The 17,299-nt window shown below is 34.5% G+C and overlaps 1 protein-coding gene across 9 annotated transcripts in view; it reads right to left on the bottom strand.

The window, feature by feature from the left end:
* The window catches only part of LOC144980777 (inactive ubiquitin carboxyl-terminal hydrolase MINDY-4B-like), a 35,077-nt gene extending 18,100 nt beyond the window's left edge, over window positions 1-16,977 (bottom strand). The window contains exons 1-8 of one of the 9 annotated variants that reach the window (XM_078928567.1): window positions 16,776-16,977; window positions 14,031-14,144; window positions 13,045-13,074; window positions 7,727-7,853; window positions 4,527-4,618; window positions 4,069-4,188; window positions 2,635-2,732; window positions 753-918 (exon numbers count right to left, since the gene is read on the bottom strand). In XM_078928567.1, the coding sequence (XP_078784693.1) occupies window positions 753-918; window positions 2,635-2,732; window positions 4,069-4,188; window positions 4,527-4,618; window positions 7,727-7,853; window positions 13,045-13,074; window positions 14,031-14,132 (735 nt within the window). In that variant the 5' untranslated portion in view covers window positions 14,133-14,144; window positions 16,776-16,977. Of the gene's footprint in view, window positions 1-752; window positions 919-2,634; window positions 2,733-4,068; window positions 4,189-4,526; window positions 4,619-7,726; window positions 7,854-13,044; window positions 13,075-14,030; window positions 14,145-15,449; window positions 15,603-15,642; window positions 15,747-16,775 lie in introns of those variants that run through there. The other 8 variants (XM_078928573.1, XM_078928565.1, XM_078928566.1 and 5 more) reach the window with 8 other exon arrangements.
* Window positions 16,978-17,299: the final 322 nt, after the last annotated feature.

The raw sequence follows: 17,299 nt of genomic DNA, 5'->3' as shown, positions 1-17,299 counted from the left end.
TCTATTTTTGTTCACTACTTTTTACAGTCCACATTTTCTAGCAGCTTTAGCATCACAAAGAAAATAACAGAGACCAACTTAGAAAACGGCCAATATCTAATCTGCTCATTTTACTCGAATCAAGATTTTGGCGCTCTGGAAAAACATACGACGAGTGACCTAAAGATAGTTAGTAATAACTATGGTTAACGTTTGACAATCTATGAACAATCTCAAATACCATGATTTAATGCTGAGGTTCAAGGCAAGGATAGACAAAGCATCACACTCGTAAAAGGAAAATAATCAAATGGGGAGGGGGGGGGGGGGGGAGATGGCAAGAGGGGAGGTACATACCATAGCCATTTTAAATCTTTTTTTTTTTTCTCTTTATCAAAACTTTGAGGCTGGAAAATATAGAAAATAGAACAGAGATTTCAATTTAACTTACGATGACAAACAATATTACTATTTGTCTTTGTGAGTTAAATTGAATCTTCAATTCCATTTTTTCATTGTTTTTTACAACGTAAAAAAAAAAAATTCCAGGCTCAAAGTAAATAAAAAAAAAGATTTAAAATACATTATAGACCTTCCATGCCATGTTTCCCATTTGTTGACAAAGGGGAAACTATAAACGTCTATAATATTTGTTATTGTGGATTAAATTGACACCTCTATCTCAATGTTTCACTGTTATTTGAATTTACTCCTTCTAGCTTAGATCAACGAACACAATTTGTAAGGACAGATTAGCAATATTTCGGGCTAACCTTTTCTGTGATGGTGTCGGGTTTATATCTGTAATCGGGTCCGAACGCAATGTCCTCCTGCTTGAGACAAACAACGGCTCGTCGTTTATCACCGGCTTGCCATAGCATTTCACTCATACCACCAATCATTGCACGTCGACGCTCAAACTCATTGGGTTGTAATGCCCTGTTATTTTGATTTAAAAAAAAAAAAGAAACAAAAAACCCATATGCAATATCTTATTAATATCCCTAAAAATATCAAATTTAAAGTTTTACCGTAAAAATTATGATAGAGAAAATGATGCAAGAAAACATTTTTAAAACATTTTAAAATGTAAGGTAACAAACTTGAAAAACATAGATTGTAGCTATGTCTCATTCATAGAATTTTATTTAACAAAAATGAATGTTTTAGGAGTTAAATAGAAAACAACAAAATAATATTTAACAAAGAACAGATTGGGCTCAAAACCCTACTCAATCAAAGACAGAATCATAGTACGACCTTACTCTTGTATCCAGTGGTATGACACTCACTTTTGGATCAGAAGGTCCTAGGTTCAAGCCTTCTGCTCGGCACATAGTTGAGTCCTTGGAAAAGGCTCTTTACTCACATTCTCTCACCGTACTCAGGTGTAAAATGAGTACCTAGCCGTTAATAGCGTTGTCTCTGTCCGAAAAAAATTTGTAATATCGCCTAACAGGCATCATGTCTCATTCCTTGTTATATGTTGCTGTTGGCCAGGGACCCCTTGTAAAGTGCTTTGAGCTTGTTTAATGGATATTGCGCTATATAAAAGCTCAATTTTTAAAATTTTTTTATACAGACACTAGAGACAATTATCCCAATCAGTCTCATCTCATGTAGTTCCATATCTGAAGCAGACGTCGGAGGTCATCTTCCGCCAAGCTGATCTATCTCTTGCCAATTCTATTAAAGCAGCGCCACCTTTCTCAGCTTCATCTGTCCAAGTTCTTATCCCTTTCAAATACGTTATTCTTTGTCTTCCTCTTATTCTTTTTCCATTCATCTTTCCAGTCAAGGCGAGTATTTCCAAACCAGGGTGGCGGATAATGTGTCCTAAAAATTCCATTTGGCGTTTGATGATTTTTGTTATCAGTGATCTTTTTCTGTTTGCCATTTCTAAAATTTCTTCATTTCTTTTCCTTTCCATCCATGACACCCTCATCATTCTTCTGTAAAACCACATTTCCACTGCCTCCAGTCTTTTAACCATGGTCTTGTTTATGGTCCAGCTCTCACAACCATATAGCAGCACAGACAGTACATAGCAATCCAGGACCTTGATTTTGTTTTCATGCTAATATTCTGTTTTTCATAATTGTATGCAGCTGGTTGAATGCATTCTTCGCCATACCTATTCTTTTCTTTATTTCACAATCTGATTTTCCATTGGATGTTACATTGAAGCCTAAATATTTGAAACATTCAACTTGTTGTATTGTTTGTCCTCTGCTTGTTATTACACAGGCTGGTGGGTTATTATTTTTAGATACCGTCATACATTCTGTTTTAGATATATTCAGTTCCAGTCCCATATTTTCACTACTCCTGACTACAACATCCAGTAATTCCTGTAGTTCATGTTCAGATTCTGCCAGTAGAACCGTATCATCTGCATACCTCAGATTTGTTACATTCTTTCCTCCAATACACACCCCCTTCTTATGTTCGATATCTCTTAATATCATTTCACTATAGAGGTTGAATAAATCTGGAGACAAAACACACCCTGCCTAACTCCTCTTCTAATAGGTGTAAAACTGCTTAGTTCGTTGTCAACACGCATTGCTGCTTCCCAATCAGTAAAGTTAGAAATTTCAAAATTATCAATCAAGTTATAAATATAAAAGTATTTCAATGTTTGGGATTTCTCACCCTGCTCCCAATAGACTAGATGACTTGTACTCCCTGTCAAATATCAGATGCTTCAGTAGAAATCCTTGTACACACAACGTTAAAGCCCTCGATCCACACTGAACATAAAAACACAATGGATAGAAAAAACCCAATTAAAGTCATGATGAAAAACTGTAGTCCTTGTCCTGACACCAAAATTAAGAACCCCCCCCCCCCCCCCCCAACTCCAAATATTGTTTAAAAATCAAACAAAAAAGCAATCAAACAAAATAAAAAACCCAAACAAAACAACAAAAAATCAACGAAAAAGAAATAAAATACCACCAAAAAAAATCACAAAAAAAAAAACAACAACTTAATAATAAATAGATATAAAAAAAAATATTTTTAAAAACCAAAACAAAACAGTAAAAGCTTAAACCTTCCTTGAAAGGAAGAAGAAGAAGGTGTGAACCAGGGGATGAAATGGGACCCCGGGGATGAAATGGGACCCAGGGGATGAAATGGGAACCAGGGATGAAATGGGAACCAGGGGATGAAATGGGAACCAGGGGATGAAATGGGAACCAGGGGATGAAATGGGAACCAGGGGATGAAATGGGAACCAGGGGATGAAATGGGAACCAGGGGATGAAATGGGAACCAGGGGATGAAATGGGACCCAGGGGATGAAATGGGAACCAGGGATGAAATGTGAACCAGGGGATGAAATGGGACCCCAGTCTGGTTTATATATGAAGAATCCAGACAATTCAAAATAAACTCAATTTAAAATGATATAGTAAGAATAGTCACGGTTTGTATTTTTGTTATTAATTCAAACAACAAAAAAATTCTCGTCTTATTGGAGTCATATAATTTTAAGTCCAATTTTATAACTTAAACTGAAAACAATTGCTTGCTCCCCTTTTGATACAACACTAGTCTCTTGCAAATTATTTCTTGACAGCTCCATCTGCTGATTCATTGCTTATGGACACACGGATAAAAAAAAATCCCCAAATTATGACTCATTCTACAAGGAAATTGTTCAAAGTTTATTTCAGTCATGTGATATTTCAAGTGAGTTATCGAGGCCTTTCGGATTTGGGGACAAGAAGGCTGAGTGAAGAAGGCATTGCATTTATATCAGGATTTCCTGTTCACATCTAAATTTTTCAATTCAAAAGAAATTTAACAACTATTCTTCTCTTTCTGGTGCTGCTAACACAGGTAAATAAACTGGTTACTATCTCAGTTATTTGAGCTTTTTTTTCAAGATAGGCCTTCAGAAAAAAATTCATGCAAGAATGAATAACCAGAATTGTAGATATATTTATCTTAATTTCATTATGATTTTGAATGCTATATGGATTTTTAATTGATCTTGTAGTCTCTTTTACAACATTATCTAAAAATCAAATACATTATTTACTTTAAATAAAATATTTAATAAAAGAATGATGCAGTTACCCGAATGGTTTGGATACCGTATGGAAAAGACCCATCAATGCAATGAAATGCTAGTGTTGACTTTTTCCATTCTGTGGTGAAGGAATGGAGAGAAGATCCATACACAATTTTGCGTAAACCCTGTTGACGAATAGATTAATTATATATAAAATAGATTTCTTGCTTATGTTTTCAAAGAGTTCTATTAGGATGTGCATTATCCATCTTTATCATTATTTTATATAAGGGTAGACTGAAAAGTCTTGACGTTGTTCTTCTATTTTCAAAACTATTATAGAAACAAAATTAACAAAGGTATAAAAACAAAGCTTAGTTTATATCATTTCCTTTCTGTTTATCCTTTTAAATTCCAACATAGTCACCATTCCCATCCACACAGATCTGACAACAATGTACCAGTTATTGCATTGAAAAAAAAATCAACAAAAAAAAAACCCCATTCCGATTGAGAACCTTACAATTGCCGCTTCCAAAGAGATGGGCACACCCCCTATATTACAGGATGAAGATTTCCTTGATCCGGCAAGAGATGGAAACAAAACAGTGTCACCTGGAAAGTAGGAGAAGAAGAAAAAATAAGAAAGGAATTTATTGGGGATGAATCTAAAACCTATATCTAAACCCTATGTGGCTTTGTGATCTAGTGCTATGGCATTCTGTATCTAACCAATAGGCCCCTTGTTCGAGTCCTGCTTGAATTCACATTTTCTCATGATATTTGGAACCTGTATGGTAACAGCAGGGTTTAACGCCCCCCCCCCCTCCCCCAAAGAAAAAAACAACAACTAAAAACAACAAAAAATTCCCCCAAAACATAATGGACACAATATATTAAGTGTTGCTGTTGGTTTCTTGGGACCAATTATTGTAAAGCGCTTTGAGTGCAGTTTGTAGATATTGTGCTACAACAACCATATTGATAGTAGTGGCAGCAGCAGCAGTAGTAGTAGTAGTAGTAGTAGTAGTAGTAGTAGTAGTAGTAGTAGTAGTAGTAGTAGTAGTAGTAGTAGTAGTAGTAGTAGTAGTAGTAGCAGTAGTAGTAGTAGTAGTAGTAGTAGTAGTAGTAGTAGTAGTAGTAATAGTAGTAGTAGTAGTAGTAGTAGTAGTAGTAATAGTAGTAGTAGTAGTAGCAGTAGTAGTAGTAGTAGTTGTTGTTGTAGTAGAAGGAAGTAGTAGTAGTAGTAGTAGTAGTAGTAGTAGTAGTAGTAGTAGTAGTAGTAGTAGTAGTAGAAGGACTAGTAGTAGTAGTAGTAGTAGTAGTAGTAGTAGTAGTTGTAGTAGAGGGAGTAGTAGTAGTAGTAGTAGTAGTAGTAGTAGTAGTAGTAGTAGTAGTAGAAGGAGTAGTAGTACTAGTAGTAGTAGTAGTAAGTAGTAGTAGTAGTAGTAGTAGTAGTAGTAGTAGTAGTAGTAGTAGTAGTAGTAGTAGTAGTTGTAGTAAGGGAGTTGTAGTAGTAGTAGTATTAGTAGTAGTAGTAGTAGTAGTATAGTAGTAGTAGTAGTAGTAGTTGTAGTAGTAGTGGTAGTAGTAGTAGTAGTAGTAGTAGTAGGAGTAGTAGTACTACTACTACTACTACTACTACTAGTAGTAGTAGTAGTAGTAGTAGTAGTAGTAGTAGTAGTAGTAGTAGTAGTAGTAGTAGTAGTAGTAGTAGTAGTAGTAGTAGTAGTAGTAGTGGTGGTAGTGATGATGATAGTGGTGTTGCTGGCGGCGATGATAGTCGTAAAAGTAGAAGGAGAATTTTAAGTTGAAGTGATGTTACGCAAATTTTACAACAGCAAATCAATTATAGAGTTCATTGGTTGTGACAGCACTGCTATCTGTAGACCATAAACCACTCGAATGTCGTGACACAGTGTGAGTTAGTAACTGTCTGCTGGATAAGGGCTTATAAATCTTGATGACAATGACTTAGACCTTATCCAAACCAACGAATAAACTTTAGGGTATAGAGTAGAGTAAAATAAAGTGAAATAAAGAAAAGAATAGGTATGGCGAAGAATGCATTCAACCAGCTGCATACAATTATGAAAAACAGGAATATTAGCATGAAAACAAAAATCAAAGTCCTGGATTGCTATGTACTGTCTGTGCTGCTATATGGTTGTGAGAGCTGGACCATAAACAAGACCATGGTTAAAAGACTGGAGGCAGTGGAAATGTGGTTTTACAGAAGAATGATGAGGGTGTCATGGATGGAAAGGAAAAGAAATGAAGAAATTTTAGAAATGGCAAACAGAAAAAGATCACTGATAACAAAAATCATCAAACGCCAAATGGAATTTTTAGGACACATTATCCGCCACCCTGGTTTGGAAATACTCGCCTTGACTGGAAAGATGAATGGAAAAAGAATAAGAGGAAGACAAAGAATAACGTATTTGAAAGGGATAAGAACTTGGACAGATGAAGCTGAGAAAGGTGGCGCTGCTTTAATAGAATTGGCAAGAGATAGATCAGCTTGGCGGAAGATGACCTCCGACGTCTGCTTCAGATATGGAACTACATGAGATGAGTAGAGTAAAATGCTGTCAAGTCACAATACCTACAATGCTGGCCACCAGATGCAAATAAGTGTCTTTTTAAAAGTGAAAATACCAGAAATCCAAATTGATATTTATTCGCACTAGAAAAAATGAATATTACTGCTTTGGGGAGAAATTCCATTTGCATATGCCACTTAAATGAATATTAGTAAATATGTGTATTTGTTCACAATGAATAAGTTTTATTTATCCAAAGGAAAAAAAAAACAAAACAAAAAACAAAAACAAATTGACCTTTATCAAACCGCTATAATGATTAGTTTTCATTATTTTCAAGGATAAAAAATTTCTAGTCAAGCCAAAGTTGTGTGGCCATCTTGGTGGGTTACCAGTTGTGCACAGAAAGGCCCGGAAAAACAACCTTAATTGTTGACGCTCAAATTATTTGTTTAATATTTATTCTACCAGTCCCGTTTCTTTCTTTGGATCAATAAATAATAAGGTGAAGTTGAATGTAAACTTCAATTTATTTACAAAAACAGATCAAATGAACGTTTCGGGTTTCCCCTTTATCAACAAAACAGGATGATTGAAACACCACAGATGAATGAGATGATGTGGAAGTGGCGTAGTGAACTTCGAGCAGCAACATTTACACTTCTTTGGATAAATAAAACTTTAATTTTAACTCCTGGTCAGCAATGCAGTATATAATTTACTAATAGTCACTGGCAATGGCATCTGCACATGGTAATTCTCACCGGCTTTAAGGCTTCAATTCCCCCCCCCCCCCCACCAAAAAACACCAAAACACTTGAGCTTTTATATAGCGCAATATCCACTAAATAAGCTCAAAGCACTTTACAAAGGGTCCCGACCATCAGCAACACGTAACATGTAGAACGAGACATGACGCCTGTGAGGCAATATTACATTTTTTTCGGACAGAGACGACGCTGCTGACGGCCAGGTACTCATTTTACACCTAAGTACAGTGAGAGAATATGAGTAAATAGCCTTTTCCAAGGACTCAACTATGTGCCGAGTGAGGCTCAAACCCATGACCTTCCGATCCGAAAGCGAGTGTCATACCTCAAGACCACATAGCCCCACTGTGGGTTTATATTTATATCTTCATATTTTGAATTATAGTATCTCCTTAATAAATAATTACCTCTTTTCACAGTCAAGGGAGGCCACTGGTCTACATAGAAAGTCTGAATTCTTTCACCAACCAAGGGAGGTGATAACACAGACTGTTTGGGTGGAAGTTGAGTTGAGTTTGGCAATGCTTGGCTTCTCTGGTGAAATCAAGAATAACAAAAATGAGAATAGTTCTCTTTTTGGTTCTTAAAAAAATCCCCCAAAAAAACAAAACAAAACAAAACTAAAAATACAGTAGCTTTTTTTTTAACAATCCAAAAAAGCTATATTGTAAGGTTCACATAGCCAAACGTTCATACCTAAGAGATTGATGTTATAAATGGGTAATTTTTAAAAAGCAAATCATTTGTTAAGTAAATGATGAAAAAAACAAAACAAACAAACTTGAAATCTACAATCCTAGGAATAGCAGATTTCTTTCATCATTTTAATATTTCTTAAAGATGAAATAGAGGTGGGTGAGAGAAGAAACAGAAAATTTGAAAATCGTAAAAAATAAGTCTGTAACATTAACTAACAGTAATTGAAAAAATAAACAGTTATTGCATAATATTATAAACATAAATTAAAAATCACATACTGTGAAAATAAATATATAGAAGTTACAATCAAGTGGGAGAAAAAATAATTTCATTAAGATTATAAATCAAGTCAACCTTCCCACAGTTGTTTTCTTTCTTGGATACTACTGGGTGTCTTGTAAAAAAAAATAGAAAAAAACCCACAAAAAAAACAAAAAACAAAAACAAAAAAAATAGAAAAGAAAAGAAAACGAAAAAAAAAAACTATTTCATTTTAATGTTTATATATTTTCCATGACATAAACAATGTATATAATTTCTTATCTTTCTTAGATTTCTCTTTTTTATCTCTCTAAGTTTCCTTTTCTTTGAAAACATGAAAAGAACTGGTGAAAATCAATTTTTCTTTGTATAATTCTTTAATAGGGTGCATTGAGACATTTTAAAAAGGGAATATATTTGTTTAATCTTGCAAAGATATGTCGAGGGAAGAAACAAAGAAAAAAATTTATCTGCAATTTTTGAAACAAGTTTATAATGTGTGAAATACACTGATGATAATAAAATTATGTTCTAGCTATATAGAGGGAAAGATGTATCGTGGCATTAGGAAGGTTAAGAGTGCATGCTATTGAAATAAGGAAGAAAGATATGAAGGCATGCTAAAAAGTAAAATACATTCCAATCTTAATTTTTTAATTCGGGGGGGGGGGGGGGGGGGGGGATTAATATTATAACTTATAAATCAACCTAAATGGTGAGCCAGTTCAATGATAAAATCTTTTTCTTTATAGACTTTTCAAACTAAAGACTTTTATTATCATTAATGAGACATTTCCTCTTGGAATTATACACATAGTTATGTAGATGATTTGCGTGTGGCTAGTGGTCTAGTGGCATGACACTCGTTTTCGGATCGGAAGATCCTAGGTTCGAGCCTCGTGCTCGGCGCATAGTTGAGTCCTTGGAAAGGGCTCTTTACTCACATTCTCTCACCATACTCAGATGTAAAATGAGTACCTGGCCGTTAACAGCTTTGTCTTTGTCAAACAAATTGTAATATCGCCTAACAGGCGTCACGTCTTGTTCTACATGTTACGTGTTGCTGTTGGTCAGGGACCCTTTGTAAACCACTTTGAGCACATTTAGTGGATATTGTGCGGCTATGTGGTCTTGTGGTATGACACTCGCTTTTGGATTGGAAGGTCCTGTGTTCGAGCCTCGTGCTCGGCGCATAGTTGAGTCCTTGGAAAGGGCTCTTTACTCACATTCTCTCACCGTACTCAGGTGTAAAATGAATACCTGGCCGTTAACAGCGTTGTCTTTGTCCAAAAAATTGTAATATCGACTAACAGGCAGCATATCCCGTCCTACATGTTAAATGTTGCTGTTGACCAGGGAACCCGTGTAAAGCGCTTTGAGAACATTTAGTGGATATTGCGCTATATAAAGCTCAATCAAAATTTTTTATTTTTTTTATTGTGCTATATAAAAGCTCTAGTTTTATTTTATTTTTAAAATTACAGTACTACGCTGGGTTCTAACACGACGAATTTCAGCACGCTCTGCAATATTACACGCTGGATCTGGCTGACAATTTTTTTTCTATATAAGTTGTTACCTCCCGTGAGCATCGGATTTCTGCATGCTCAGATTCTAGCACGCTATTTGGCTTCTCCTGACAGCGTGCCAGAATCCAGCAACTACTTTACCTCCTATCTATCTGCTTTATATTATGTTGGTCAATTGTGATTAGTAAAATACCACTTATTAAACAGTTTGTTCTCTTCTTTAGTATGTTAGAGTAGAAAAATAGAATGACATGAAAGAGAGAAAGATTGGAAAGAAAAACAGGGGGGGGGGGGAGAGAAACAATTTTTAAATGAAGGTTTATATGTGGCAATGTCTTTGAAAATCAAAACTAGTATAAGAAAGATGGATAGAGGATAATATTGGATTATATTTCAGAAGAAGGCGTAGGCCCAGAATCATAACCCTGAACGTCTCAATCCAGTCAGAGCTGAATTTCCATGTCGACTCATGATTCATTCCATTTAAATTTTGATAATTTTTTTTTTTTACTTCTCATGCCATATGAGAACCAAACTTGGGAACATTTAAATTAAATTCTGTCCTTTTTCTTTCTTTCTCTCTCTCTCTCCCCCCCCCCCCCTCCTCTCTCTCTCTCTCTCTCTCTCTCTCTCTGTCTGCCCCTCTCTCTCTCTCTCTCTCTCTCTCTCTCTCTCTCTCTCTCTCTCTCTCTCTCTCCTTGTACAATGCCACCTCAGCTTATTGATAATAGTTTTAAAAGTGGTGATAGCATATAACAAAAATCTACTTTTTATCTTTTGTAAAACAAAATGTTAACTGATGTAATAATTCTGTAAATAAGCCTAATATTAATTTGCTGTTGTCTATGAATTCATTAATTACTAAAACGAAAAAGGATTGAACATTCTGAATTAATAATTCAAAATTATAAAATAAAAAGTAGTCATTCCAATCATAAGGCCCTTGGAGCTAGAATTTTATCTCAGTTCACGTAGTGATTAATGAATTGATACAATTGTTTGCTACCCTTTGGATAGGGTACATGTCTATCGCAAATTAGCTAGTTGACACCAAGTTATGTAGAGCCAGCTACCCAATCACTGCTTGGTGGAAAGAAGGATCAGTATATCCAGACACAAAATCAGTACCTATGCCAAATGTGCAGTGCTCTACTCATTGAATGTTTTGAAAACCCATATAAACCTAAATCGCTGTTTAATCTTGTGACATGTAATAAGATTACTGATTAATTTTTTTTTTCTTTATTCAACAGACTTGACCATTTCTTTCTTTTCCTACTTTTAAAAATGTTCATAGTTAAAAGTTTCTTTAAATTCGTAGTGATGCTAAGCTGCTAGAAGCTGTGTAATGTAAAACATAATATACAAAAATGAACATACCAGCTTCAAAAAAGAACACAATACCAAACACGGAACATTTCGGACTCAAAACCCTTCTTCAGCAAACAACAAAAAATACAATAAAAACATAAATTAATTACTGAATACAAGATCGACGATCTGTATTTGTTGTCATTGTTTTTTTGTTGTTGGTCGAAGAAGATTTTGAGCCCGAAACATTCTGGGTTTGGTATTTTGTTCTTTTTTGAAGCTGTTCAAAATATTCATTTTTGTTTATAACTTTTAAAAATTGTACATATTTTCTAATCAATAGTTTAAAAGATCATGCAAAAACTAACTATTCTAGTATAGGTCATGGAAATATGGAAGGAAATTTGCATTGAAGGATTTTGAAGTCATTACTGACAAATATACTTTCGGCATATAAAATAAAATATTGCAAATAATGAATTATGAGAAACATGGGGTTTAATTTAGGATTTCTTTTTTGTTGCTTGTTTGTTTGTTTGTTTTGTGCCACTTTAATCATAAGCCGCAATGTTTTGACTTACTGAAGACAAAACAACATGCCAAATAATACCCTGGTATAGTGCCCCCTACTTAAAGACAAATCATTAAGTACTCCAAACTTTAGGAATAACATCAACAACGATCATTTCAACTATTAGAAAGAGGATAACCCGATATTTCGGCCACATCAGAAGGCACGACTCACTACAGAAGACCATTGCAGAGGGAAAGATAGAAGGCAAGCGTGGTCGAGGACGAAGAAGGACAAGCTGGCTTGGAAATGTTGCAGCGTACATAGGAAGCCCCATAAATCAATGTGCGAAACTCGCAGATGAGGGAGAGAGCTGGCGAACCATGATTTCCAACGTCGTGTCGTGTCCGACATGGAACATCGGTAAAAGTAACTTAAAGACAAAATTTACTGATGCAAACAAGCAATACCAAATTCATTTTAAGAATACGTGATATAATCAGCATCTCATAACAGATTTCTTTAATAAATCTTCTTCATAGAACGGTTTTATAAAAAGTCTTCCTTCAGAGTCATTGGAGCTCATGGAGCCAGAGTTTTTCCCTGTCTCTATAGCATGAAATGATCAATATCAATTGCTTGCTACTCTTTGGATAGGGCGCTAGTCTATGGTCACGTACTTTCCTCCAGATCTTACAGATCCAGCTACTCAAAGCTGGCTGGACAGGAAGGTTAGAAAAAAATGTTGACTTCACCCTGAATTGATCCCAGTCCCTTTGTGTATGAAGTGAGTGCTCTATTAACTGAGCTATCGAATAGTGTTATAATGAGGATTTATTGTATGCTGCCAAGAGTGCAATGATCAGATTACATTTTTCTTTATAGGGTTATAGGATAATAAGTCATGAGGAGATAAAGAACAAATTTGACAATCAAAAACGGTTTGTTGTATAAAATCTGTTTCCAACTCAGAGGGCTTACAAAAAGCACATTAGCATTTCTTTAGAACAGTGAATGGAGCAGGCATTATTTCTTATGTTGATAATAACAAGAAATGAAATGAGTAGGAAAGTGCCAGGAGACAACAGAGAATAAAAACTCGAACTCGCGACCTTACTGCGACAACTCTGCTTGACCCACACCGCCGCCGTGAAGTTTTTTATTCTCTGTTGTCTTCTGGCACTTTCCTACTCTCTTCATTTCTTGCTATTATCAACATTTCTATAGTTTAGTCTTAACTTTTTTTTCTATTCTTTTAAATTATCAATCAGTAGTACAGAGATAAAAAGAATGGCTCTTTCAATTTTCATTGCTAATCAAACCGTTTTCGAGCGTAAAGTTGAATTATGAGAGAAAGTACAAAAAGTATTTCTAGTGCAATGATGTATGAGGAGTATTGCTTTTCAATCCTTACTCTTCCAAACATTGGATGACTAGATCGACGCTGAAACACAAATATATATCATGATTAAAGCATAGAAATAAAGTATTTTGCTTATTCTGTGAATGAAAAAGTGGATATAATAATATAATAATAATAATAATAATAATAATAATAATAATAATAATAATAATAATAATAATAATAATAATAATAATAATAAAAATAATAATAATAATAATAATAATATAATAATAATAAAAATAATAATAATAATAATAAAAATAATAATAAAAATAATAATAATAATAATAATAATAATAAATAATAATAATAATAATAATAATAATAATAATAATAATAATAATAATAATAATAATAATATAATAATAATAATAATAATAATAATAATAATAATAATAATAATAATAATAATAATAATAATAATAATAATAATAATAATAATAATAATAATTGAATGACTAAAAGATAATTACGAAATGACCTTTTCCTCATAAAACAGGTTCCATCATACCTGCTAAGTGACTTGCTTACTAAAAGCCGTAACTTAAAGGGCATTTTTCTTATGGCAACCCAGTGTGATTCTTCTCTCCAGATGAAATTAAAAAAATTGTGGTTGAAAACTGACAAGGAGAAAATTTATCTCAAGTATTTGGATAGAATTTATTGTTTAAATAATAAAGTAGAGAAATGCTTTTTTTGTCAATATGTTTTGTTTATTAAGATTTATCTTTGAAAAAGTATTGTAATTCACAAAATCAACCTATTGAAGAATATTTTATCATGTTTATTTAGTATTTAATATATCTGCATACACGATCTAATAGAAAAGAAGGACATCCTCTGAGAAACAAAGAAACATAAACTACAAATAAACTTAATGCATAAACATATAAATACACAAATAACCCACCACCTATCAAATAACTATCTTCAAAGACTCTATCACAAATCGTAATGAAAATCCGCTCTACAAGTAAATGTGATTTTCTCCTCACCTTCTCGCCTGGACCAATGGTGACATCACTCTCCAAGAATCGAAGCAGTCTGGTCATCTGGTCTCTTTCTGCCAGTGAGGTCATTTTGCCTGATTCCCCCATTTTTTATCATGCCTGTAAATTTCAGATAATAAAAGAGAATGCTTTAAATTCATCATATTCAATGTAACTTGTAGAAGACAAGGGCCAAGAGCTGCGGGAATACTCAAACAAGGCAACACAGGGATTGTTAGTGTCCAACAACAAGTATCAATTAATGAGAGTGAGAGGGTCGTATGAATAAGGTATTGAAGTTCTACCAAAGGGACTCCGGGTCAAGCCCCTCTGTCAACAACTCGTTATTTCCCCCCTGTTGCTTATTTTACGGTGTTGCACTGTGACTAACACCTGGGATATCTCCCTCTAAAGATAGACCTTGAAAAATATTTCCCCAGTGGATGAATTTAGGGAATTTTATAAACATTAAAAGAAAGCGCACACTGTAACATCTGTCAAATTGGTGAGATGGGATCAGACTGGGAGATCACTTTGCACAGCATCTACGGAACATTGTGAACAAATCAGATACAGCGGTAGGAAGCTCACGTCTGCATATCAAAATTCTGCTTCACTGACACTATATCTCATCGCAAACAAGAAACATAATTCATTATATCCCTGGGATGTTTAAACCCTACGGGCTCAGCACCAGATTGGATTATTACTAATTTAGATGAAACATAGCCTAATGCTTCTTTCATCCTCCTTGTGTCTTTATAGTTTTTAAGGTTTGTGATATTTTCTTCATCGTTGGGGTAGACACTGTAAAGGTTAGCACTTTGTATTTATGATCATTGGATCAATTAGCCGGAGAGAAAGATACAGTGAGGAAATGTGACTCCTATATAAGGGAACAACATGAGTTTCAATTACTCGCTTTATCTTTCTCCATCTTATTGGCTCATTGGGGCACCTCTAGTTTTTGATCAATTAGCCTATTTCTGTTCTATCGGAGACTGATATCTTATTTTCATATTTAGGCTATCATCTTTCAAAGTACATTTCAAATGGGTCACTATTCATTCATCATGCTTCTGATTATAATTTTCACTGCCCTATTGAATTAATGTTATATTATACACTGATACATATGCATTTTATTTCGGTGTCAGTTATTGCAGAAATTGTTATTCCGTAGGAAGGATATTTCAAACTACGATCTTACAAGGACTACACACAGCATTGGCACCTATTTTTATTCTACTCATCTATTTTTTATGCACTAAATTTCATGCGTAATTTAATAATCAACTCCATTCCACACAAATGCTTAGTTACCAACCAAACACTTCTATTTGTTCACTCTTCAAGATTGTATTACTGGCTAATGAGACGTGCCAAATGCTTTTCTGTCATCTGTTATCGGTGGGGACTTTCCACCTGTCCAACATGTACCCAATGTGGGATAGAACCCAAAACTGCAGAGCAGCTAGTTGAACGGTGTGTTTATCAGACCTGTAAATAAGTTCACGTCGGCGGATAGAGTCAGAGTTCACTCGGCTTTCTTCTCGTTTGAGTTTGTTGGGTTGGGACCTGGGACAAAAAATAACAACTTCAACTAAACATCACTTGCCTTACATAAATTTGAAGGAGAATGCAGGTCTTAGTGTGAGCAATATAAGTTTCTAAAATTTGTATTATGAAAAAGAGATCAGATATACATAAATTATCCTCATTTGCGATGGTGCACGAATGCGGTAAGGAATTAGCTGATTGGGTCGATCGTCATAAAATGATAATGATAGTGTGAGTACCATTAGAAGCTGCCATCTGTCTGGATTTTAAGTGATATTTTCATTGTTTTTTGTAATTGGATGAAGAAGGGTTTTGAGCCCAAAACATTCCGTGTTTGGTATTTTTGTTCACATGATCTATACTAACAACTTTTCACATATACCATTCAGTGAATGATCAAGAGGGTTGTATCTCGGAAAACACTCATTTGTGCTCGATTTTCTTTTTTATTCATTATCATTCTCATTATTGAGGCCTTCCGTAAGCTCCTCGAGGTAGCATCTCATTCAATTACTATTTTCAGCATATATCTTGTGTCAGGCATTTATTTATTCAATTTTTTTCAATATATAACATCATTTTAAAAACTCTAGAACAAACATTGATAGATTGGTGAACGTTTTAAATTTCCTAAAATGACATTGTGCTGGTTCTTCACCTCCATTTTATCGTTGAATTATTGAAAGGTAGTGCAAAGCAGTCCTAGATCGTATTTTTTTTCTTAAATTACTAACTATTAGGTTAGCTTGAGGTCGGAGGATTTTTGTGTTGTTTCCCTTAAATAAAGTAGCTGAAGGAGCTTACGGAAGGCCTCCCGATGAGGATAATTACAATGAAAAAAGAAGAAGAGGAAGAAGAAAAAAAATGAGCACACCAATGACAAAAAGTAGTAGGCTCTAAAATTGGAGTTCAAATTTTATATTGGACAATCGGCGCATGCGACGTGTACCTACATATATTTGCAGGTCTGACATCCGAACCGATGGGCCTATAATTGTTGTAATGGACAATGTTTTGCGTTATTTTTTGAGTTTTCCATTACAACAATGAGCCCATAAGGAAGTTGGTTATCAGAACTGTAAATAAGTTCGGCGGATAGAGTCAGAGTTCAGTCGGCTTTCTCCTCGTTTGAGTTTGTTGGGTTGGGGGGATGGGACAAAAAATAACAACTTCAACTAAACATCACTTTGCCTTACATAAATTTGAAGGAGAATGCAGGTCTTCGCGTGAGCAATATAAGATTCTATAATTTGTATTATGAAAAAGAGATCAAATATACATAAATTATCCTCATTCCTTCACCATTGTGATGTGATGCTCTGTAAAGCAGTGACTTTGAAACTGATACATTTATCACTATGGACGCCAATCTTACTAAAATTAGAATATCAACTTCCGGTTTAATTTGTAGTTATAATGTTTCGCTCATTTTCTTGGCTTGAAAGAAAGATAATATACATTAAGTGAATGGAGGTAGAATTAATCAGACCAATCCATGGAACAGCGCTATGAAGAAAAAAACACGATATAAAACAAACTCGAGCTTTTATACAGAGCAATATCCACAAAACGCGCTAAAAACGCTTTACAAAGGGTCCCTGACCTCAGCAAGCTTTAACATGTAGAACAAGAAAGAAAAGAAAAACTCAATTGAATTTGGTTGTAATCATAAGAAACGCTAACGAACTTCTTGCCGATGAAACCATTAAAGTTAC

This window comes from Berghia stephanieae, chromosome 10, assembly GCF_034508935.2.
Source record: "Berghia stephanieae isolate SIO BIC M18660-M18661 chromosome 10, UCSD_Bste_1.3, whole genome shotgun sequence".
In the NCBI taxonomy this organism is placed as follows: Eukaryota; Metazoa; Mollusca; class Gastropoda; order Nudibranchia; family Aeolidiidae; genus Berghia; species Berghia stephanieae.
This window is presented reverse-complemented; position numbering and strand designations above follow the sequence as displayed.